Source organism: Ascaphus truei, chromosome 7 (genome assembly GCF_040206685.1).
Source record: "Ascaphus truei isolate aAscTru1 chromosome 7, aAscTru1.hap1, whole genome shotgun sequence".
Taxonomy (NCBI): Eukaryota; Metazoa; Chordata; class Amphibia; order Anura; family Ascaphidae; genus Ascaphus; species Ascaphus truei.
Window position 1 is genome coordinate 78,444,735 of NC_134489.1, and position 24,189 is coordinate 78,468,923.

At 40.8% G+C, this 24,189-nt stretch overlaps 1 protein-coding gene across 2 annotated transcripts in view; it reads right to left on the reverse strand.

Annotated features, from left to right (window-relative positions):
• XIRP2 (xin actin binding repeat containing 2) overlaps nucleotides 1-21,869 on the reverse strand; it is a 217,077-nt gene extending 195,208 nt beyond the window's left edge. Inside the window, exon 1 of one of the 2 annotated variants that reach the window (XM_075609168.1) lies at nucleotides 21,304-21,869. In XM_075609168.1, coding sequence (XP_075465283.1) covers nucleotides 21,304-21,513 — 210 coding nt within the window. In that variant the 5' untranslated portion in view covers nucleotides 21,514-21,869. The remainder of the gene's footprint in view (nucleotides 1-21,303) is intronic. The other variant, XM_075609166.1, reaches the window with a different exon arrangement.
• Between the last annotated feature and the right edge of the window lie 2,320 nt (nucleotides 21,870-24,189).

Genomic DNA, 24,189 nt, shown 5'->3' on the forward strand with positions numbered 1-24,189 from the left:
TATGCTTTGTAACTGTTTTTAATCCCTCCACCATTCCCTTCCCTTTATTAAATGTACAGGATCACACTATGGGGCGTACACTCTTTGTCTTCTTTTTGTATATATATATATATATATATATATATTACACAGTGGTTGACAAATCACCAAAAAATCTTCTCGCCACACAAAAAAATCTACTCGCCACCTAGTACCAAATGTATGCTGCTTGGGCCAATAGTTGCTCGCCACGATGTTAAATCCACTCACCCGGGGCGAGCAAATGTATAGGTTTGTCGAACACTGTATATATATATTCATCCTGTGTTTCTCAGACATTTCAATGAAATTTTATATATATATATATTTATTTACTCACTCACTCACTCACTACACACCTACACATCTACACACCTAATTGAAAAGCTATCATTACATATGTGAGAATATGGCATCAGTTTTAGGCACTCCCCCAAAAAAGTAGACAATTTGTGCAGATTGGTATGGCATAAAAATATATTCAAATATATTAAAAAAGAAAAATCTGATTTAAGTAAAAATAAAAGATTACATTAACATGAACATTTACTGTATGTATTGTATCTTCATGGTACCAATCACACTTAGAAAGGTGCATAACCTTTCTAAGTGCAATTTCATATTTGTACACTAAGCTGTAGCTTTTCTTTAACACTTCTTTCATTGCCAAGTATTTTAATAGCTATTTAAATTGAGGCCTGAAAGCTATAATCGCAACGTCACTGTGGTAAATAGGCTGACAGGCATTTGCTAAGAGCTTGAGCTTAACAAAGATATTGAAAAAAAAACAAACTAGATATAATTAACCAAGTGGAGCTGCTGCATTCTAAGATAACTGGCTAGACATCGGAAGCTCTGCGGTAATTTATGCACTTAATCTGTTATACAAGCTTGGTGACTAGTATACTGACGTCTGTAAACGTTGCACGGTCATTAAATCCATTGCTGAAGATTGGTAATAAGCTATTTATTTAGGTATTGGTTTAAATGTGATGTCAGCATTTTTTTTGCAAACAAAGGGCCTAGGTGCTAAGCATCGCAAATGGCATTTGTGGCATAACGTTGATGCATGGAAATCTCTATTTTAATTGTGCTGCTGTGTGACTATGTACAGTACAGTACTAACATTATTTTTCTCAATGTGGCCTTAAGCATCAGACATGGTATTTGTCAAATATTTTTCCGAACAGAAATAAAAGGGTCTTCGACAGTAGGCCGTGGCTATTTCACCGCAGCTGTTTTGTCGCTGGACAATTGGCCTCCTGGACATTTCTGATGTGGGGGGTTTGGTGAGTTGATGATAATCCAGGGGGAGGGGGCTGGGGGCATAGCAGAGACCCAGTGTTGTCGCCTCCGAGCTGGTGGTACTGTAGGAAGAACCGGATATTATAAATGGAGCTAGTGCTGCCGCACTTTATCTGAGGGTCATGTAGGGAGATTCGTAGGTAGTGCTGGGACCCAGTGCTGCTGTATTCGAGCCGGGGGTAATGTAGGGAGAGCCCTTGCAGAAATCCTCACTCCTTAGCTCATAATATTCCGGCTTCTACCCATATAAATTTCTTCCTTGAAGAAATCCTAACCCCTAAAGTTAACCTCTAACCCGGCGATGAAATAATGGCGGTGAATTGTCCCACAGCAGCTACAGTAAATGACCGTGGCTAACTGGCAGTGGTGAAACGGCCGTGACGAATTGTCCCATTCTGGAAATTGAATCCACTTGATGCACAGATGTTATTAGTAAGAACTAAAACAAAATTGTGTCTGTGCCAAAAAAGTAGAACGTTCGTCAAAATCTCCTGCCAAGTTGAACCGGCAAACCCTACAATGTATGTTTATATTGTTAGGGCTGAATTAAGTTGCGGCTGTATGTATGAACAAGAAATGTATTTGACGCAGCATGGATGTTTCATTATATAGTTTAATAAAATGTATTAAAATGGCTATTATAAATACAGTAATATTACACTAATACGTTACTGTATATTTACCAACACTAGTTATAAATAAACAATACACAATTCTGTTTTAACTTTAATGAATAACATGACACTGCATCAAAACTCATTTCAAACAATGAACTATGCGTATATATAACTTAACTTCAGACATACAGAAGCAAGTTTTATCAAGGCTTGTACTACTTTTATTGTAGGTCACAATAAAAATGTAAATACAGCTCAACCCCCTTATAACTCTGTGCTTGGGGTCCAAACAATCACATCGCGCTATAAGGGGATCGCGTTAGGAAGAATGTACGCATTGTACAATAAAGTATTTAAGATACCAATAATCGTGTTGTAAAGTATTCATAAATACGAAAATTGGGAGCCACGCTTGCATCGCGTTATAAGCGGATTCGCGTTGTAACGGATCGCGTTATAACGGGGTTGAGCTGTATGTATCTTAGTACATAGGCCCAATGTGTTATTCTTGAAATTGGACCAACATTTAGTGTAGTATTGTATTTAAAATCTTTGAACCCATCTCTGAATATCCGAATTTGCCAAAGAAAAATGAGCTAACATAGGAAACTTCAGCAGAAATCAACAACCGCGAATAACTTCCTTAGAGAGCACCTTGATATCAACTTTTACAAAAACCATTGCCACATATAATATTGAATTTTGCTCACACGCTCGCATATATAAATTGAGAAGTGTCCGTTTTTCATTCTGCAAATCAACAGGCTACTGTAGCTACAAAATGTCAAATCAAATACAGCCTACAACTCTATTCCTCTTTCTTTAGCACTTGTATCAACAATTTGCAATATCACAAGCAAAAGGTTTAGTTTATGAAATATTTTGATCTCCTGCCTCTGTTTCACTATCACTAAATTGGAAATAAAATATTTGTAATGTTTCCAGAAAAGATTGGAAATAAGCCCCTGCCGTTGCCACATTGGATTAAGTAGATAGATCAGGCAATGCTGGGGCAGCTATATAAATATAAAATGCCAACCTACTGCATCAGAAATGGGGGTTCTGGGGAAAAAATGCATTGGGTGCGTGTTTTGCTTCTGCCAATTTTCTGGATTATAGAAAATATTACTCCTGCATTTCATTTATTGTACTATAAAGATAACTTTTGTTGTATCACAGTTTGGCCTATATTTTCTAAACTGTGCTATACCGTATACCGTTGAATGGTGCATTCAAATAATTGGGCTGTAAGGTGTCCTGTAGCATAGCACAGCTTATTAAATAGGGCTCTTTGTCTTTTTTTGCAAGAAGAATTATTGTATTTGTTTTCTTCAATGAAGGAAAAAGAAGCGCACAACCGAGGGAGCAGGGTCCAAAAATAAAAAAGTTTTATTTAGTCATGAATAAAGAAGGAGCTACACAGCTTTCCTACGCGTTTCAAACACCTCTGTACTTTATCAAGGAGTGTTTTTCTTCAATTGTTTATTTATTTGTAGATTTTTTTTGTATTGTATTTTTTATTGAAAGCCTCGCATTTCATATATTTGTTAACATTTGTTAAGATCATAAATGGTCAATATTTCTTTGGTCATAACAGATTATTTTCAATTTACCAGATTGTATGACTTTCGTCTTTTTATTTTATATAAAGCTAAACTATTAAACTTTGGTCGAAACATTGTTTCAATTTAGCATTTCTTTATTAGCATATTCAATAAAGCATTACATTCCTTTCCTATTTATTTGTAGATTTTATGGGGTACAGAAAAAGAACAGGGGAAACATGGGGAAACAACTCCAAAAAGGGAAGTCAGGGGATGAAAGAAAAAAAGGGGGAAATATGGTTGCAACCTGCGGGTCGATAAGTCCACGAAAGGGGACTAGTTACATCCTGGATACTCAACTAGTGATGGTGGCGCTATAGACTCTGACTGGACAGAACTAACCGAGGGGGGGGGGGGGTGAATTATAGCAAGGCCGTATCCGCTGTTAGGAGACTATTAAGCTAGCATTGATATTATCCATGCAACACTGAACATTTTTGCATGTTCCTATCGAACGGTATGAATTTTGTGAAAAAACGGTATTCAGTAAGATATATCACTTGGTAAATAGAGTGTGCTACAAAAATGACATACCCCACAATTTGGAATTTGCTTTTCAAGCAATATGCCTGTGCGATTTCGCTCCAGTCTGGAAGAGATGCACAGAGAAACGGCTTCTCCCTGCATAGCTCTTACAGGCAATTGCACTGTTTTATTTTCATTTTATTAACATAGTACAGTATTGAAGCAGGGGGTCTCCAGAGCTGAACCGCATTAGTTTCAGGTGGGGGTGCCGGTATCTCCTGCGAGTTTAAATGTCCCGCATCACGGGACAATGGCTAACAGCTAAGGTAATGAAGGGGTTACTGGCCTGTAGCTACTGTAGTTTTTTTAATGTAAATATTGGTGCTACGGAAAAGGAGGAGGATGAGGACGGACTTCATCCTAGCAAGGGTAAGAACAACTATTATTTACTATAAAGTGCCTGACTATTGATTAATTTTGAATGGGCAAAAGTGCTATTAGCCATCTTTAACTAATAGCACTTTTGACCATTCCTGTGTTGTGTTGGTGGTAGAGGGGATGGGTGAAAAGGGTAGTTTCCCAGAGTGGGTGGTTAGGCCTCGTGGAAGGGATTAACCCTTTCATTATCCGCTAAAATAATGAAGGGCTTAACCCCTCCTGCAACACTCCCGGGAGGCCTAACCACCCACCCTGGGGCATTTCCAAGCTTCAATCACCACCTGTACCACCAACAAACTGGGCACTGCTATTTAACCCCTTCATTACCTTAGCAATTAGCCACTAAGGTGCGATGTGCAAATCGAAACTACCTGAATAGCAGTTGCTGTCAAAAAAATGCCAGTTTGGGCATTTTTTGAGCCAAAGTGCTAACGCTCGTTAAAAAGCCATATCCAAGCGATTTTGTCATGTTATCAAAGCTTTCTCAATAGCTGCACATGCAAAATCACTTAACAAGTGTTAAGTCACTTATCAAAGCTACCTGCATAGGCCCCTTAGGCTTTGCCAACCCTCTGAAACAAACCAGAAGTTTTGTCTATGAATGTATTCAGTATTAAATCTAAAATGTGGTAAATTCATTCTATTGCAAGTGTTTATGATCAGCATACTAATGCTTTTTGGGGTGGAACACAACCCCTGTTGAGAAATGTTGATTGCACATGGAGTATACAGTAAGTAATATTTTATTCTGTATATCGCTGCAAGATGTAAATATGTTCCAAAACAAGCATACAATAACACTGTAACTGTAACAGGCTCAAGGGGTAATTCTACAGTAAATTGTCTGAAGTGGCCATTTGAGTAATTTTTGAGTTCAATGGGGATTTCCATCTAAAAAAATCAAAATTTTCTTATGGTTGCAAAGATATCCATCTTTCATCATTGTAACTCTCTGTTGCAGCTGGTTATTCTTTTTGCTTAAAAAACACACAAGAACACCTTGCTCACCAACTAGATGAAATGTAATCAACTGTGCATAGGGAAAACAACAAGAAAAACACAGAAAAGTGACCAAAGATTGTCACTATCACCTTATATTTTCCGTTTCGCCCACATGGGGATCTTTTTAGTTTGTAGTACATTAGTTGTCATTTTATGCATTCCGTCATATTTTAGCATGTAAGAAAAGTGTCTATTTCTGTGTTGTGCTATAGTTTGGGTTGTGTGGGTATTTCCCATTGGTCTGCTATATTTTCATATTAGTGGTACTAGTTATTAAACTGGTACTTTATGTATATTATACTACCATTCATAATGAGTGCAATCTCTAGGGCCTTTTAGTGACAATCTTTGGTCACTTTTCTGTGTTTTTCTTATTCTTTTTGCTCTCTGCTTCTTAACCCTGCACTCCCCTCCGTAATATTACTGCTAATCCTTTGAAACCTCTAACAAAGACAAGGTCATGTTAACTAAGCGGTAATAAGATGAAAAGCCTATTCATTGGTATAGACAATAAGGTGCCTTGGAAATATAGGTCACAGTGTCTAAACTAAACATGCTTCTTCAGGTTCAGACATTTGGCAAGGGATGATGATATGACATATTCTAATGGGTTTCGCATTGGTTCATTTACATGTGTGCCATCTCTTCCCCTGTAAATGGTCTTAACCTTCTGATCTCATACTCACTAACCTTAAAACTCACCCCACAAGTTAAGCATCCCAACAGGCTGCACTCATGGTTACTATCCCACACTTGGCCACTCCTACCACCCATTGTGGCCAAGGACTGCCATACACAGCACTTATTCCCTCACCTGCTGTCTCTGTAAGTCTCCCATCAAACATTTTAGATTGTAAGCTCTTCGGGGCAGTTATTTCCTTTCCTATTGTCTGATTTTGCGGCACTGATTGTATTATTATAATTCCCTGTACTGTATTCTTTGTGAAGCGCTGAATACACTTTTGGCGCTATATAAATATAGACATACAATACAATGTGTGATCTCTCTCTCTCTCTCTCTCTCTCTCTCTCTCTCTCTCTCTCTCTCTCTCTCTCTCTCTCTCTCTCTCTCTCTCTCTCTCTATATATATATATATATATATATATATATATATATTATATCTATATTATATCTATATAAAATATATATATATTTTTTTTTTTGTTTTTTTGCAATAATATTGTATGTACACTGCATTAAAAACAAGATAGACTTTCAGTCAGGATATACATGAATGTATTTATACATAATACATGTATTTATACAAATGTATCCTTTCTCATGAAATAATTCTCTTCCAGGAATATTTTGCTACGAAACTGTTACAGTTTCTTCTATTTCCTGTCTTTTGTTAATTCCACCCAACATGTTCTCACAACTTAGGCATGGAAAATGATTAGACCACTTATTGTTTATGTTCACATACAGTATAATTGCTGAACTGCCCAAACTTAATTGTGACTGACATGTTAAACAAGGAAATAGGAAAATGCTATTTCTGTCTGTAAAAATATGAATATACTGTATTCTTTTTAAACGGTTTACACACTTGGGTGTGACTGCTCCAGGTTAACATTTATGGGCTACAGTATGTGACAAATACTCCTTTGTATATGTGTATATTGAGTCTGTGTTACATGTGGGTTTGTGCGTGATCCATATTTGGCATGGTGGTGACAATTAAATGTTTTAATTGTATCAAGTATTTGTTATTCCAGTCCTGTAAGTGGGGGTGTGAGGAAGTAACCCAAAGTTCATTCCATTCCCTTTTGTCGAAAAGGGGGAGACTATATAGTACAGTAGCTAAATCTTGGCAAAGTAATTTCTCTTAAAATTCTTTGTAATCAATGATGGAAATTTCCCAGGTGCCTAAAATATTGTCCCTAACAACTGTGTCTTGCAGTACTGTGTGACTTGTCAGTCACCACCACAGCCAGTCATAGAGCGCCCAATCCTGCTTTACTAGCGTAACATCAAGGCAGGATTGAGCGCTTGTGGCAGCGTTTGGTGACATGTTACTTAGAGCTACGCTGCTTAGTGTGTAGTGCAGAGGGGGGGATAGAGAGGGCAGCAGAAGCATGCGACAGCTGCGGGAGGGAGAGAGACGAGAGCTCCAGCACTATGCCTGCCCTGGCTCTCCATCAGGTCAGTGTCGGGGAGGAGGGTGGAGGAGTGATAGTGTGATGTATGTCTGTGTCAGTGTGAAAATTAGTGAGTGTCAGTGTGAGTGAGAGTGTGTTAGTGTAATAGTGTGTTAGTGTGTGCATGAGCGGGGGGGGGGAGAGAAAAAGGAGAGAGGAGGATAGACTGGAACAGCCATGGCCTGTGCGATCCTGCTTGTGTCACTCAACAAAACATTGGCTCCTAAAAAATCTAGCTGGCTCCTACTGTATGTTTTTTTTAAATTGTGTCCACCCCTGCCTTAGGTAATATGTAGGAGTTTAGGTAATGCTTAACCAGTTTTTTTTTATATATACAGTTTTCTGATAATAGAAAAAGAGTCAAAGCTATATCAGGATAAGACATTAAACTCTGAAGTTCAATCCTGCATTTGAACCATCCTTGGTGTTCTCAGAGCATTTCTGTTACCCATCTTGGCAAAGATGTTAGCAGGGGCATAGCTATAGCCCAGGGAGCCCAGGCAAATCCCAGGGGCCTGCGCTCTTGGGGGGCCCACTCCCCTCCGCCTTGTCAGTGGCCCATCTGTCTCTCTTGAGATAGAGATAGGTGCAGGGTGATGGTATGCGGCGGTGGGCCCCAGCGTTAAACAGAAGATAATCCAGCAGAGGAATCAGCAGGTGTTACACAGTCAGAGCAGGACAGCCGGGGAAGAGCGTGCTCTAGCGGTCTAACCTTGAAGTCTTTCTTACTTCCGGTGTCTGCTGTTAGAGCGCACTCCTCCCCTGCCTCCTGCTCTGCCTGTGTAACAACTGCTGATTCCTCTGCTGACTTATCTTCTGTTTAACGCCACCGCATTCCATCTTCCCGCGCCTGTCTCTAACACAGGTAAGCATGAAGGATGAGGGGGAGATCTGATGGTGATGAGGGGGAGAGCTGATGATGATGATAATGATGATGATGAGGATGGGGAGTTTTGATGATGGTGATGATGATGATGGGGAGATTGATGATGATGATGATGATGAGAGGAAAATCTGATGATGATGTGGGAGAGATCTGATGACGAGGGGGAGATCTGATAAGGATGATGATGATGGGGAGATCTGATGATGAAAATGATGAGGGGGAGAGCTGATGATGATAAGGGGGAGAGCTGATGCTGATGATGAGGAGGAGGGGAGGGATGATGAGGAGGAGGGGAGATCTGATGATGAGGGGAGATCTGATGATGAGGGGGAGATCTGATGATGATGATGATGACAATGGAAATATATGATGATGAGGGGCAGATCTGGTGATGATGATGAGGGGGATATCTGATGATGATGAGGGGGATATCTGATGATGATGATGATGATGATGATGAGGGGGATATCTGATGATGATGAGGGGGAGATCTGATGATGAGGGGGAGATCTGATGATGAGGGGGAGTTCTGATGATGAGGGGGAGTTCTGATAATGATGATGATGATGATGATGAGAGGAAAATCTGATGATGATGTGGGAGAGATCTGATGACGAGGGGGAGATCTGATGAGGATGATGATGATGGGGAGATCTGGTGATGAAAATGATGAGGGGGAGAGCTGATGATGATAAGGGGGAGAGCTGATGCTGATGATGAGGAGGAGGGGAGGGATGATGAGGAGGAGGGGAGGGATGATGAGGAGGAGGGGGAGATCTGATGATGAGGGGGAGATCTGATGATGATGAGGGGGAGATCTGATGATGATGATGATGATGATGACAATGGAAATATATGATGATGAGGGGCAGATCTGGTGATGATGATGAGGGGGATATCTGATGATGATGAGGGGGATATCTGATGATGATGATGATGATGAGGGGGATATCTGATGATGATGATGAGGGGGAGATCTGATGATGAGGGGGAGATCTGATGATGATGATGATGATGATGATGATGATGATGATGATGATGATGATGATGTGGAGATCTGATGATGAGGGGGAGATCTGCTGATGAGGGGGAGTTCTGATGATGAGGGGAGTTCTGATAATGATGATGATGATGATGATGATGATGGGGACAGTTGTCGGGGAGGAGGGTGGAGGAGTGATAGTGTGATGTATGTCTGTGTCAGTGTGAAAATTAGTGAGTGTCAGTGTGAGTGAGAGTGTGTTAGTGTAATAGTGTGTTAGTGTGTGCATGAGCGGGGGGGGTGAGAAAAAGGAGAGAGGAGGATAGACTGGAACAGCCATGGCCTGTGCGATCCTGCTTGTGTCACTCAACAAAACATTGGCTCCTAAAAAATCTAGCTGCCTCCTACTGTATGTTTTTTTAAATTTGTGTCCACCCCTGCCTTAGGTAATATGTAGGAGTTTAGGTAATGCTTAACCAGTTTTTTTTTTTTATATACAGTTTTTAGATAATAGAAAAAGAGTCAAAGCTATATCAGGATAAGACATTAAACTCTGAAGTTCAATCCTGCATTTGAACCATCCTTAGTGTTCTCAGAGCATTTCTGTTACCCATCTTGGCAAAGATGTTAGCAGGGGCATCGCTATAGCCCAGGGAGCCCAGGCAAATCCCAGGGGCCTGCGCTCTTGGGGGGCCCACTCCCCTCCGCCTTGTCATTGGCCCATCTGTCTCTCTTGAGATAGAGATAGGTGCAGGGTGATGGTATGCGGCGGTGGGCCCCAGCGTTAAACAGAAGATATCCAGCAGAGGAATCAGCAGGTGTTACACAGTCAGAGCAGGACAGCCGGGGAAGAGCTTGCTCTAGCGGTCTAACCTTGAAGTCTTTCTTACTTCCGGTGTCTGCTGTTAGAGCGCACACCTCCCCTGCCTCCTGCTCTGCCTGTGTAACAACTGCTGATTCCTCTGCTGACTTATCTTCTGTTTAACGCCACCGCATTCCATCTTCCCGCGCCTGTCTCTAACACAGGTAAGCATGAAGGATGAGGGGGAGATCTGATGGTGATGAGGGGGAGAGATGATGATGATGATGATGATGATGATTATGATGATGATGATGATGATGATGATGATGATGATGATGATGATGATCAGAGGAAAATCTGATGATGATGAGGGAGAGATCTGATGACGAGGGGGAGATCTGATGAGGATGATGATGGGGAGATCTGATGATGAAAATGATGAGGTGGGGGGCTGATGATGAGGATAACTGATGATGATAGGGGGAGAGCTGATGCTGATGATGAGGAGGAGGGGAGGGATGATGAGGAGGAGGGGGAGATCTGATGATGAGGGGGAGATCTAATGATGAGGGGGAGATCTGATGATGAGGGGGATATCTGATGATGATGATGAGGGGGATATCTGATGATGATGATGATGATGAGGGGGATATCTGATGATGATGATGATGATGATGAGGGGGATATCTGATGATGATGATGATGAGGGGGAGATCTGATGATGATGAGGAGGAGATCTGATGATGATGATGATGATGATGATGATGATGATGATGGGGAGATCTGATGATGATGGGGAGATCTGATGATGAGGGGGAGATCTGATGATGAGGGGGATATCTGATGATGATGATGAGGGGGATATCTGATGATGATGATGATGAGGGGGATATCTGATGATGATGATGATGAGGGGGATATCTGATGATGATGATGATGATGATGAGGGGGATATCTGGTGATGATGAGGAGGAGGAGATCTGATGATGTGGAGATCTGATGATGAGGGGGAGATCTGATGATGATGATGAGGAGGAGGAGGAGGAGAGTTGATGATAATAGTGATTGGAGGCCTGATGATGATGAGGGCGAGACCTGATGATGAGGGGGAGAGCTGATGATGATGATGAGGAGGAGGGGGAGAGATGATGATGATTATGATGGGTTGAGCTGATGATGAGGGGGAGAGCAGATGATGATGAGGAGGGGAGAGCTGATGGGAGGAGGGGGAGATTTGATGATGATGATGAGGGGGAGATCTGATGATGATGGGGAGAGCTCATGATGAGTGGGAGAGTTGATGGACGAGGGGAAGAGCTGATGATGAAGGGGAGAGCTGATGATGATGAGGGGAGAGCTGATGATGACAAGGGGGGAGTTCTGATGATGATGATGATAATGAAGGGGGGATCTGATAATGATGATGGAGAGAGCTGATGATGAGTGGGAGAGTTGATGATGATGAGGGGGAGAGCTGATGATGATGATTATGAGGGGGAGAGCTGATGATGATGATGACGGAAGAGCTGATGAAGAGGAGGGAGATAGCTGATGAGGATGAGGAGGAGATTTGATGATGATGGTGATGATGATGAGGGGAAGATCTAATGGTGATGAGGGGAAGATCTAATGATGATGAGGGGGGCGTTCTGATGATGATGAAGGGGGCGTTCTGATGATGATGTGGGGGGAGAGTTGATGAAGAGGGGGAGGAGGGGAGAAATGATGGGGAGGAGGGGTAGATTTTATGATGATGAGGGGGAGATCTGATGATGAGGGGGAGATCTGATGATGATGAGGCAGAGATCTGATGATGATGGGGGTAGAGTTGATGATGATGAGGGGAGAGCTGATGATGAGGGGAGAGCTGATGATGATGAAAAGGAGGGGGAGATATGATTATGATGAGGAGGGGGAGAGATGATGAGGAGGATGGGGAGAAATTATGATAATGATGGGGAGGGGGAGAGATGATGAGGAGAAGGAGAGATGAGGAGGGGGAGAGATGAGGAGGATGATGAGATAGATGATCAGGGAGAGGATCGGGGAGGGAGAAAAAAAATTGCAGTCAGTATTAATGTTAATCGGGCCCTGAAAAATGTTTTGCCTTGGGGCCCATGCATGTCTAGATACACTACTGGATGTTAGATATACCGTTTATAACTCATTGTATGTTTATTCACTGTATTAAATATGACATATTGGGGCTGAATACATATGTATTACTTGTGGCACTATTTCTTGTTGCATAGATTTTACAGCAATGTAAACATAGTGAAGACTAATAGAAAGAAATGTTAAAAAGTCTGAGTTCTTTTTTTTTTTTTTTAATAACTTGAATTTTATTGATGAATATATGCTTCTTATACATAAAAAAAAAACATTCAAAGAGACATTGTTCAGATTAGCATATAGTAAACATTAATTTACGCATAACTGACCCACACGGTTTTTCGAGCCCTACTTAACCGCGCGGGAGAGGATAGTCACTCTTATTATGAGGGGTTGGGGGATAATATTAATAGTAATAAATTATAATAAATTATAATAAATAATAAAATAAAAAAAAAGGGGGGAGGAAATAGGGAAGGGGTGTAGAATAGGAATGTGAGATCGGAGGGAATGGATGGAATGGTCTTTGAGGGCTGTTGAGATGTCTTTACTGCCGCTGATTAGCCGCAGTAGCTGAGGCAAGGTATATATGAGCAAACTCATGGTGTGTGAGGTATATGTTGTGGGTACGGGCTTCACCTCTCTGCAGGAGAACGCATCTATTACTATCATAGCCAAATTGTGTCACGCTCTACCCCGGGGATGTTTGTCTGTGCTAACCAAGGGGCCCAGACTTTTAGGAAATTGTCACCAGTGTCATTAACTAAGCTTGTTAACTTTTCCATCTGGCAAATAAACCAAATACGATTCTGAATCTTTGGGATAATTGGAATATCGGGGCGTTTCCATAATGCTGCGATCTCGCACCGCGTTGCTATTTCGAAATGTGCAATGAGTTTATTATGCGACTTTGACAGGTCTTTTAAGGGTCTGTTTAAGAGAAACAGCCATGGGTCTGGGGGAATAGAGAGGTCAAAAATCCTCTGGATCCAATTCCTGATTTGTTCCCAAACTAGGGAGATCTGCGGGCAGGACCACAGCATATGTAACAGGTCAGCTGTTCCTCCACATTGTTTGGGGCACAATGGGTCCCCTGGAGCGAATTTTGATAATTTGAGTGGGGTGAGGTACAACCTCATAAGGACTTTATATGCGTTCTCCTTCAGTGTTGTGCATATGGAACTTTTGGCGGTGGCTAAGAATATGGAGTCCCAATCTTCATCTTCTAGGGTTTCTACTAGGTCTAACTCCCATTGGTTTTGGAATGAAGGTATTCGCTGTTTAGAAAACAAGGGGAGGATTGGGGAGTGATAGAAAACACTGATTCGCTGTTTAGATGTGGCAGACTCGACTACCTCTCCGTAGATCGTAGATATAAGTCCCTTAGTGTCGGTTTCTACCCGGCAGAGCTTTTTGAAATTCGTCAGGGGAGGGTATGGGGCGGATTTGTTGTAGAATGCTCTAATCTGGAGGTATTAATAGAATTCTGTGTGGGGAATGTCTTTTTCTAGTCTGATATGGTTGAATGTTTTGATTTTTAGATTGTATCCTTCCATATCTTTGAATCTATTATATCCTTTTCCTTTTAGTTTCCAGATAGAACTACTGCTACCAATTAGGCCAGGTGCAAAACTCGGGTTGTTCCAAATGGGGGACATCAAAGAGCATCTTGATGTGAGTGAGTTTTGATTCTCGTTGCTTTCCAGACCGATAGAGAGTTGATAATTGAGGTGAGCGGCAGGGTAGCGGGTTTCCTCGCTAATTTAGGTAACCAAATCAGGCTACTGAGGTCTAATGGGGAGCATGCAGCACTTTATAATTCCACCCATCTCTTCAATGTAGGGTCTGAATGCCATTGTATTATATGACTTAATTGAGCAGCTTTATAGTATGATAACAGGCAGGGTACCGCTAAGCCACCAGCTAAGGTAGGTCTTTTCATATTTAATTTATTTACTCTCGGTTTCTTCCCGTTCCAGATAAAGTTAGATATTGCAGACTGAAGTGAGAGTATATCCTTTAGTTTGAGAGGCACTGGTGGTGTCTGGAAGAGGTATAGGATACGGGGAAGTAGATTCATTTTAACGCTATGTATCCTACCTATCCAAGAAATCTTCTTGGAAGACCATCTGATTAGGTCCTGTTTCAACGTCCAAATTAGGTTGGGATAATTTGCATTGTAGATGCTTTTTGCATCTTTGGTGATATGAATCCCTAGATATTTTATAGACTTCTTCTGCCAATTAAATTTGAAATTTAGTTTCAGTAGTTTCTCCGTATGTCTAGGGAGATTGATATTCAGAGCTTCAGATTTAGATTGGTTTATTTTAAACCCAGGTGTAAAGTCCAAATCAAGTCCTTTAGTAATGGTGATGAGCAAAGTGCAGATTTCTTCCAAAACGTGACGTGATATGTGGAAAAATAAATAAAAGAGAATTATGGTGCAGTATGTCAGATTGAGGACATAAAAACATATACCACTAACAACATTAAACAAACAAGACAGACTCACAACATTAACTAGCCAGACAAAAATTAATAAAAAGCTATTTAATAACAACTAATGCAGATTCTGGATAATATCACACACTGATCCGGGGGGGCAAAATCGTTGCCCTACTCACAGGATGCAGGATATTTGGAAGCAGTAGGACTGGAAGCACTTTCTTTAGATCCAAGATGGCGACCGGAGCTCACTCTCTGGCGTCCCCACGTGTGGCAGATGCTGTATGGAGCTCCTAGAGGGTCTGGATCAGTGATGCTGCTACGCGTGTCTCTCGTGTCTCTCTCCCTCTGCCGGTTTCAAATTCTCCTTCTCTCCTGTACCCAGCTGTGCAGTGTACTCTCCACGAATAATCAGCTTCTAAAAACAAGTCTTCCCGACGCGTTTCATGAAAAAGTGCGCGCATGCGCATGAAACGCGTTGGGAAGACTTGTTTTTAGAAGCTGATTATTCGTGGAGAGTACACTGCACAGCTGGGTACAGGAGAGAAGGAGAATTTGAAACCGGCAGAGGGAGAGAGACACGAGAGACACGCGTAGCAGCATCACTGATCCAGACCCTCTAGGAGCTCCATACAGCATCTGCCACACGTGGGGACGCCAGAGAGTGAGCTCCGGTCGCCATCTTGGATCTAAAGAAAGTGCTTCCAGTCCTACTGCTTCCAAATATCCTGCATCCTGTGAGTAGGGCAACGATTTTGCCCCCCCGGATCAGTGTGTGATATTATCCAGAATCTGCATTAGTTGTTATTAAATAGCTTTTTATTAATTTTTGTCTGGCTAGTTAATGTTGTGAGTCTGTCTTGTTTGTTTAATGTTGTTAGTGGTATATGTTTTTATGTCCTCAATCTGACATACTGCACCATAATTCTCTTTTATTTATTTTTCCACATATCACGTCACGTTTTGGAAGAAATCTGCACTTTGCTCATCACCATTACTAAAGGACTTGATTTGGACTTTACACGTCACGGTTTGGACTGGCGCCGGCTTATCTTTTTTCTTCGCCTAGTTACTGACTGTACAGTCAGTTTTTGTCTGGCTGCCAATTCATCTTATTATTATTATTACTATTATTATAATATTGTATATTTAGCGCTGTTTTGCACCGTCTTTTCTGTCTTTTTATTTTAAACCCAGAGACTTTGGAGAATTTGTCTAGTAGATCAAATAGATTTGGTAATGAGGTGAGGGGTTTTGAGATGATTAATAAGATATCGTCTGCATACAGGGCCGCTTTATGGGATTGAGCGTATGCGTTTAACCCTGAGATATCAGGATTATCTCGAATGCGTGCTGCCAGAGGTTCGATACAGAGGGAAACAGGAGGGGAGATAAAGGGCATCCCTGTCTTGTGCCACTTTGAATTTGAAATGGAAGTGAGGGAAAGCCCTGATGTATACCCCTGGCAGATGGGCTTGAGTACAGTGACATAATCGCTCCACTGACCCGATCTCCGAAGCCAAATGCTGCTAGCGTCTCTTTTAAATATGGCCAGTCAATCCTATCAAAAGCTTTTTCGGCGTCCAGACTTAATAACATGGTTTGAGCATTTATTTTTATTTGCCAATTCTAGCAGATCAATAAATCGCCGGGTGTTATCCGCTGCCTGCCTTCCTTTGATGAAGCCGATCTGATCTGGATGTGTTAGTCTGGGTAGGATTAGATTTAACCTGTTGGCCAACAATTTAGCATAGATTTTTATATCGGTATTGATTAAGGAAATTGGCCTATAGCTTTTACAATTCAGCGGATCCTTGCCAGGTTTATGTATTAGAGATATAGACGCTCGCAGCATATCCCCAGGGATTGGGGCTCCTGCTAATATAGCGTTGAACATGTGGAGCAGCCGTGGGGCAAGTGAATTTGAGAACTTCTTATAGTATAGCCCCGAGAAACCATCTGGTCCTGGTGCCTTTGATGGTTTAAGTTCTTTAATGGCCTGTGACACTTCTTCTAATGTGAAGTCGGCGCCCAGAACTTCCCTGTCCTGCTCTGTCAATCTCCCCAGCTTTGAGCTGGCCAAGAAATCTCTTAGAGCTCTGCTCGTGTTGTTATTATGTGCCACTTTCTTACCGTCGTATAGGGAACCATAAAATGAACCAAATTCTTCTACTATCTTTTTGGGATTGGCTGTTTGTATGCCCGATTTTAAGCGTATAGCTTGGATGTTAAACTTAGATTGCCTATCTTTTAAAGCTCGAGCTAGCATCGTAGTTCTTTTTTTACACTAATCTACTGTAAATCACAAATATCACACCACAGTCACTTACAAGTGAAGAATATTCAGTATAATGGAATCTAAGATTGTGTACAATTTGAGATGTGTGGTCAAACAATACTGAATAGTTAAAAAAAAGTTTACTAACTCAAATTCTTACATGATCAAATTGTGCCCACAGAATGTAAACATTTATCTAATAGTTGGTAGAAGCTGTAAGTAAAAGAGTGATGCTGAACAGTGCTATAAAGTGACAGCAATTTAGATATGACTGCTTTGAAATTGTAAAGTATTAAAAAGAAGACCGGCATATAATTATTATATTATCTTATTGTTCAACTGCATGAAAATATATTTTTGCATTTTGTTAAAGCAGCAAAATGGGACATCATATGTTAAAAAAAATCAATTGTGTTGTATTAGATAATACTTACTGCAATCTTCTATTTATTCAACTCTTAATGACATTTTTAATTAGTTTTAAAGCATCGTTTGATTTCTGTCGCAGGTTTAGCCCACCTCCCAAGCAGTGTAAGATCTTTACAACACTTTCCTGCTTGTGATAATTTGTTGCCAATATTTCCAGCAGTTTGAGCTGCAAAGTGTAACAATAGACAATGTTACCTTAGTAATATCAGAATACATGGTCGTTGCAAAGTTACACTGACTGAAGGATTGATGGAAACTGAAAGGCAGCCATTATGTTAGTCACACAATCAGGATTTTGATAGATTTATAACAAGAGCACCAAACGATTACCAGCTTACTGTAGGTAAGAAAGTAGAATTAAACATTGTCACATGCTTTACATATACAAATAAAATAAAAAAGGGGAAATGTATTGTTGCTTTAAAACAAATGCCCCCCATTTAAATCCTAATCCCAACAATTCTTGTGTTTTTGTTCAAACCATTTATATTCAACACACATGTGCAACTATCACAGTTATCACAACCCAATTTGACCTTTTAATACAGTAGTTGTGACTAATACGTGTGCAGTCTGATAATTTAAAGTCTGTTGGTTTGGGTGAATATAGATAATTCTGGAACATGCTGTAACACCCTCCATCTCTTACAAATGCACATGTGAATTGGTATTCCACGGACTACCTGAGCTTGTTTTTAAAGGTGAGAACTAGATGTGTTCATTTATTATATAAAACATTCAATACTGTGTAGACTATTTTTATGATATTCAGTATTATATATATATTTTTTTTAATGACCCTTTTAGTTGTCCCATGATGTACCCTGAACATCATGAGGACTGGCACTCTAGGGGCCCTATGACATACTGTGCCATTATTACGTCATGCCATTAATGCTCATTTTCTATGGTGAGATCAGTGCTCCATCAAAGTGATACACGATCAGAATGGAAGTGGCGTCTCCTCCAATTCTGTCCATCGTGGGGGGGCCTTCCTGCAACCACCTGATCGCTGCCCAAGTGATCATGTAGTCATGAATCTGAAGAACGGTGGCACTTGGGTCTTCTGGCCCTCAAATGGTTAAATAAACAGCAAACGTACTGTATCTTCATATAATTCAGAATGCAAAGTGACAATCTAGAGGCTCTCTTTAATTTGATGGAGGATGATAACCTATTCCTCAGGCTCTGCTGTCTTCACAGGAGGAACAAGGCTACAGGTAAAATCACTGCAGGTATCATACATTTCTTTTTGGATAAGCCTGGAGTATGTGCCAGAAGTTTTTGTCTCATAAACTATTTGTGAAGAAAAGCTAGATTTACCTTGCAAAATGAAATAAAATGTAAAAAAAAAAAAAGGTGCGAGTCATGAGAGATGGGAAAAATTAGTTACACATGGGAAATTATGGAGAGCAGATGAAAGACTTTGGCCGTGTTACCCCTGAAAGAGTCTAGTCTCGGGAGTGAGTAGGTGAAGACAAAGAGTACAGGAATCACATGACAAAAATGTGTCATTCCATTTTAGGAGGCTGACATGACCAGGCTAATGGAAAACCACACATTGTTTGCAAAGTTCAGAGTAGTAAACACAGTATGTGTGTTTGTTACAAATGGTGATGTACAGTAAGCCCCATGTAATAAAAAGCATAGAATAACATATGTTAGAATTATCTAATGTTGTGGTTAGCAAAGTTAACATTTTGCCATGTAGAAGAAAAATAAATTGGATATATATCAGATAAATCTATTAAATATGGAACATTTTATTTGGAACAAAATTAGCTTTCTCTCTGGTGCAGAGCACAATAGGAAAAATATAGTTTTATTATCTCAAAAAAAGTACACAAAGCAAATGATTGATACAGTACCTTAGTTTTTGTTTGACTCTCAAAACTGGTTAATAAGAAATATTGTATTGTTTGTATTGCAAGGAATACAAAGAACACATCTACCTTCCAGGTAAAATAAGGACAGGTGGCAACGCTGGGATATTCATGATCAATCTCACGCATAATTTATGATGACTTCTAAAATAGTCTGTGCAATACATTAGCATTCAGGATTCTCCTTTTATATGGTTCCTGATAACAAGTTAGGGAAAAAAGTAGTAAAAAATGTTGCAGTTTAAGGTTCTTTTAAAAGAGAACAAAGACAAAGGCATGTAGTCGCTAATAAGTTGTGTGCCATCTACATATGTACCGGTATATCCCCTAGAAACTATCAGAAGTCTGAAGTTTATATGAATTTCTTTTAAACCTCTATTTTATTTAGTACAGCTCTGAAATCAATGCAATATGTGTTAGTTATACTATGATAAGATATCCTATATAGCCTCTTTAGTTTGTATATACAACATATTTGTTTATATTTTAGGACTCACAATTTTAAATATGTGCATTTTGAAGAGAAAAAAAGATAAAACAATGTTCACTTTACTGCCATTTTAATGTACTTTGTAAAGTAGAACTTTACTATAAATGATGAACTGAGTGAATGCAAAGCGACATCTTACAAAACATAGTTTAAAGCAGCAGTCCAATCTGCTGTTAAAAAAAAAATTCCTTTAATATGTGCATCAATACAATCCACACAATGATTAATAATTAGCTTAGTTGCTGATTGATCTATTCTCCTGTGATAGATCATCGAAGAGTCAACTCGGGGATTCCTAAATGTCTGTCAGTACAACAGAAGAGGACCAAATATGCAAAGTTCTGTGGGAAAGATTGTGTGACCAGGAAGTCACTAGATACAATTGGTGCACTGCTAGAGAGAGGGCAGGGCTCAAAAAGGGGTGTGCCAGAGCCTGTTTCAGAAGAGGATGTGATTTTGTAAATGGTTGTTATAGCAACAAAAAATGCTTGCTACATTGTAATACATTAAAAATTGCATTCAGAATTGTTTTTTTCTTTAATTCTACAAGTATTTTCTCATAAGAAGAACTAATTTATATAATAAAAAAAACACATGTAGGATATTGCTTGGTCTGCAGCTTTAATCATTAGGTCTTCTTCACAGTCTCTCCCACAAGCGCATTTACTAGATAGGAAATGATAGAATGAGCATTGACTTTTCTTTGATCAAACACTAGATTTGGGTGCTTTTTCTATATCGCCAAAGCGGACGATTTGTGCTTTGGCAAATGTAGAATAAGCCCTTTAATGCTGTGGGTTTGAGTCACGTATTGTCCATACAAAATCTGTGTAATGTTGGCATGAACATTTAAGAACCCTCTTTCACAGCTTATATGACTATAAGTACTAGTAAGTAATAAGGCAGTTGTATGTCATGCAATTCTCCAAGGCTACAAAATATAATTTTGACATGAAAATAATTAATTTTGAGTAAGTTTGATAAGCACTGAGCGAGTCCAACATACACCAGTCTGAGCCTAGATAATTTGTTCAGCAATAAGGCGTCTTTTTGCCGCAATTAGGGTTGTTGGAACCTAAACTAAAGTTTTTTACTTGCTAATCCATTGGCAATTCCACTGATAAGATACCAAAAAGCTAAGAGTGTTGATTAATAATGATTTATTCAGAAGTACAATGTGATGCATACATACTTCCATGTAGTCATTAACTCCATAGCGGCCTATGTGTTGCACAAGCATTATATTGTTTCAGATATTAAAGTTAGTAGAATAGTACAGCAACTAGGCATTGTAGTAGTTGACTCACCACCAAACCCCTACTGAAGACTGTGTTTCCACCCTTGATTTGACATCAATCTGTAATTTGGTGCATGAGTTTAACAAACTATATTTTTACATCCCTACCTTTTTCTTGCTGCTTCTACGTGGCACTACAACAATACGACTTGGCTTTTCAAACATCATCTTGAGGTTGTCCAGGGGTATGGAGAAGCGTTCAATCTTGCGGGAAGCCTGTAGATCCTCTTTCAGCATTGTCTCTCCATCCTGATGTGTAAAGTGGGGTTGGGGTGGTTGGGAGTTGTTGCTGTCCCTCACTACTTGTGTCTTACTCATCTCTGCAGTGCCAATCACAGATCTTTACAGATATCAGTTTAGAGATGCAAGCAGAGTACAAGATTGGCTAATTCACTCTGTACTGCCCAATGACCACAATCTCTGTCCTACGGATGTGATTACTGCATCTCTTACCACTTTAACATCATCCTACAGTTTGTGTTCTTCGTCACAATGATCTACTGCATCTTTTCAAATATAGATTCCTTTCCTTTCTTTTTTGTTAATTGTCAGCCCCTTTCCTTGGTGTCTTCCCTAGCACTCAGTTCTCTCCTTGTAACTGCCGATCTGCTTATGGCAGCTCTTTCCTCCTCTTTGGCAGCTTCTTCTAATCTGGTCCTGGCATCAACTTCCCAGGAATTGGTGACTTCTGCTACAGGCAACAGCAGCAGGGTGAGCTGCAGAGATGATTCATAGCCTGGGAGGAGGATACTTAGCTGCTGGTTGGTTTGGATATTTGGATCACAAGACCTCTCTGCCTCAGTTTCCAAAATCTCAATGAGCCTTGGACAGCTGGGCACGTTCCCACATTCACAGACTCCTACAGACAAACAGATTAAAAGAAAGATAACTTTTCTGAAATTCTGAAGGTCAGTGGGAAAATAAGTAAACCCATAAAGTACTCAAGAATTTATGATTTACAGCCCCTTTAAAGCTTAAAAGTAAGTTTCCATTCTAAAGGTCAAATGGGTTGAGATTCTGCTGACGTTCAAAATTTACTTCCTCTATGAAATTTTCTGGCATAAAACGTTAGGATTAAAAGTGTATACTGTTAATAAAATCAACACAGTGTCTCAAGGGGAAAATGACTAGTTTGAGAAAAAATGTGTGTGTGTGTATGTATATATATACGTGTGTGTGTGTGTGTGTGTGTGTGTGTGTGTGTGTGTGTGTGTGTGTGTGTGTGTGTGTGTGTGTGTGTATGCTATGTACCATATTTCCTCGATTCTAAGATGCCATCGATTGTAAGACGCACCATTGATTTAATAACAATTTTCGGGGGAAAAGAAACTACATTAAATGTACAGAAATAAATGTTTTTACTAGCAGACAATAGCATACATTTAACCATACAATTACATATCACGTTCTTCTTCAGTATCACATGCAATGTTTGAGTTTGAGTCTAAAGATTCTTCTGAATCACTTTTGGAGTTGTTGAGGTCAGTATTTTCCCACAAAAGATCATCCCATGTACCATTAAGTGCATTTGTGATGCAGCATTTCTTAAATGAGGGCTTTACTATTGTTTCAAGTATTTTCTTACAAGCAGCTGACACCCATTCTGCAAGTTTTGATGCAGATGCCCTCTTAATATTACCTTAAATGAAAGCCTGTCGTAGGGCAACAGCAACCTCCACTATGGGCGATGCACTACGGTTAGCAGCATCGCTTTCTAAGAATGTCATTCTGCAACGTAAGAGATCACGTAATCCTCAGTTGACTCGCATTAGCGGCCATATTGGTACAGGAACCATTCAGTTACAAATACCTGTTTTTCAATTACATCGATTGTAAGACGCATCCCGATTTCAGAAATGGGAAAAATGTGAAAAAAGTGTGTCCTAGGCCGCGGGCATGGTCAGCGCTTAGCTGCTTGTCTTACCTGCGCAGCTGAACCGCACTCACGCTTGTCAGTGAGGCCCTGCAGCTGAAATGAGAGCGGCTTTAGCAGGGGCTCGCGAACGCTTCCGCAGGGGTGCTGAAGCGTGCTGACTTTCACCCGACAGTCAGATTTTAGTTTGAGCGCTGAGGGAAGCAGAGGGCCGGTCACGTGGCACTCAGTGACGTCGGCGCCGTGACGTGGCGTGCTAGCCCCGCCTCCCGCCCCACCTCTCAAGCGCGCTCGCTGATGCTCATGCCGGGACACAAAAAAGGAGAGCATAAGCGTCAGCACGTCTCAGCGCGGTATTTTTTACCATGTCCAAGGCCTTAGAATCAAGGAAATATGGTATATGTATATGTGACAAAAATCACAAAGCATCTCTTTCTTTCTATTTGCACACTCCCTCCTTCTTATTCTCTCCTTACCCCCCTTCTTTCTCTGCTCATGTTCCCCTCTTCTCAGACTCCTTACACTTCCCCCCCTCACTCCCTCACCTTACACCCCCTCTCTCTCCCACACACAACACAACCCCGTCACTCTCACACTCAGGGCCGCATATAGGGGAGGGGGGGGGGGGGAGAGCTGGGACAACTGTACCAGGCCTGGTGGCTGAAGGGGGCCCAGCCAGCCAGCTTTGGTTGGCAGTTGGGCCCAGCAGAGGTTGGGCCCAACATCCACATCCAGCTACAAGGTCTCTGTTGGCTTGCTAGGCCCCAACTCTCCCTAGCTGCATTGCTCTCTCTCTCCTGCTGCGGCCAGCCCTTCACTGAAGCCTCACCCCTGTGCGCATGCTGGAAGTTGGACCTGCCCAGAAATTGAGCCCAACTAACACATCCACCCACGGGATCGGCGTGGCACCAGGGACCTCCCACAAGGGTTGTGTATCGAGGGAATAGGTCATTGTGTATATTTTGGGGTTATTGTGTGTCTTGCAGAGTTATTGAGTGTGGGGAGGGGATGTGGGGGTGTAATGAGGGAGAGGTGTGGTTTAAGGGTTTAATGGTGATAGGGAAAGTAGAGGGTGCAAGGGATGAAGAGCGGTGGAGTGTAAGGGAGGAAAAGCTGGGGTA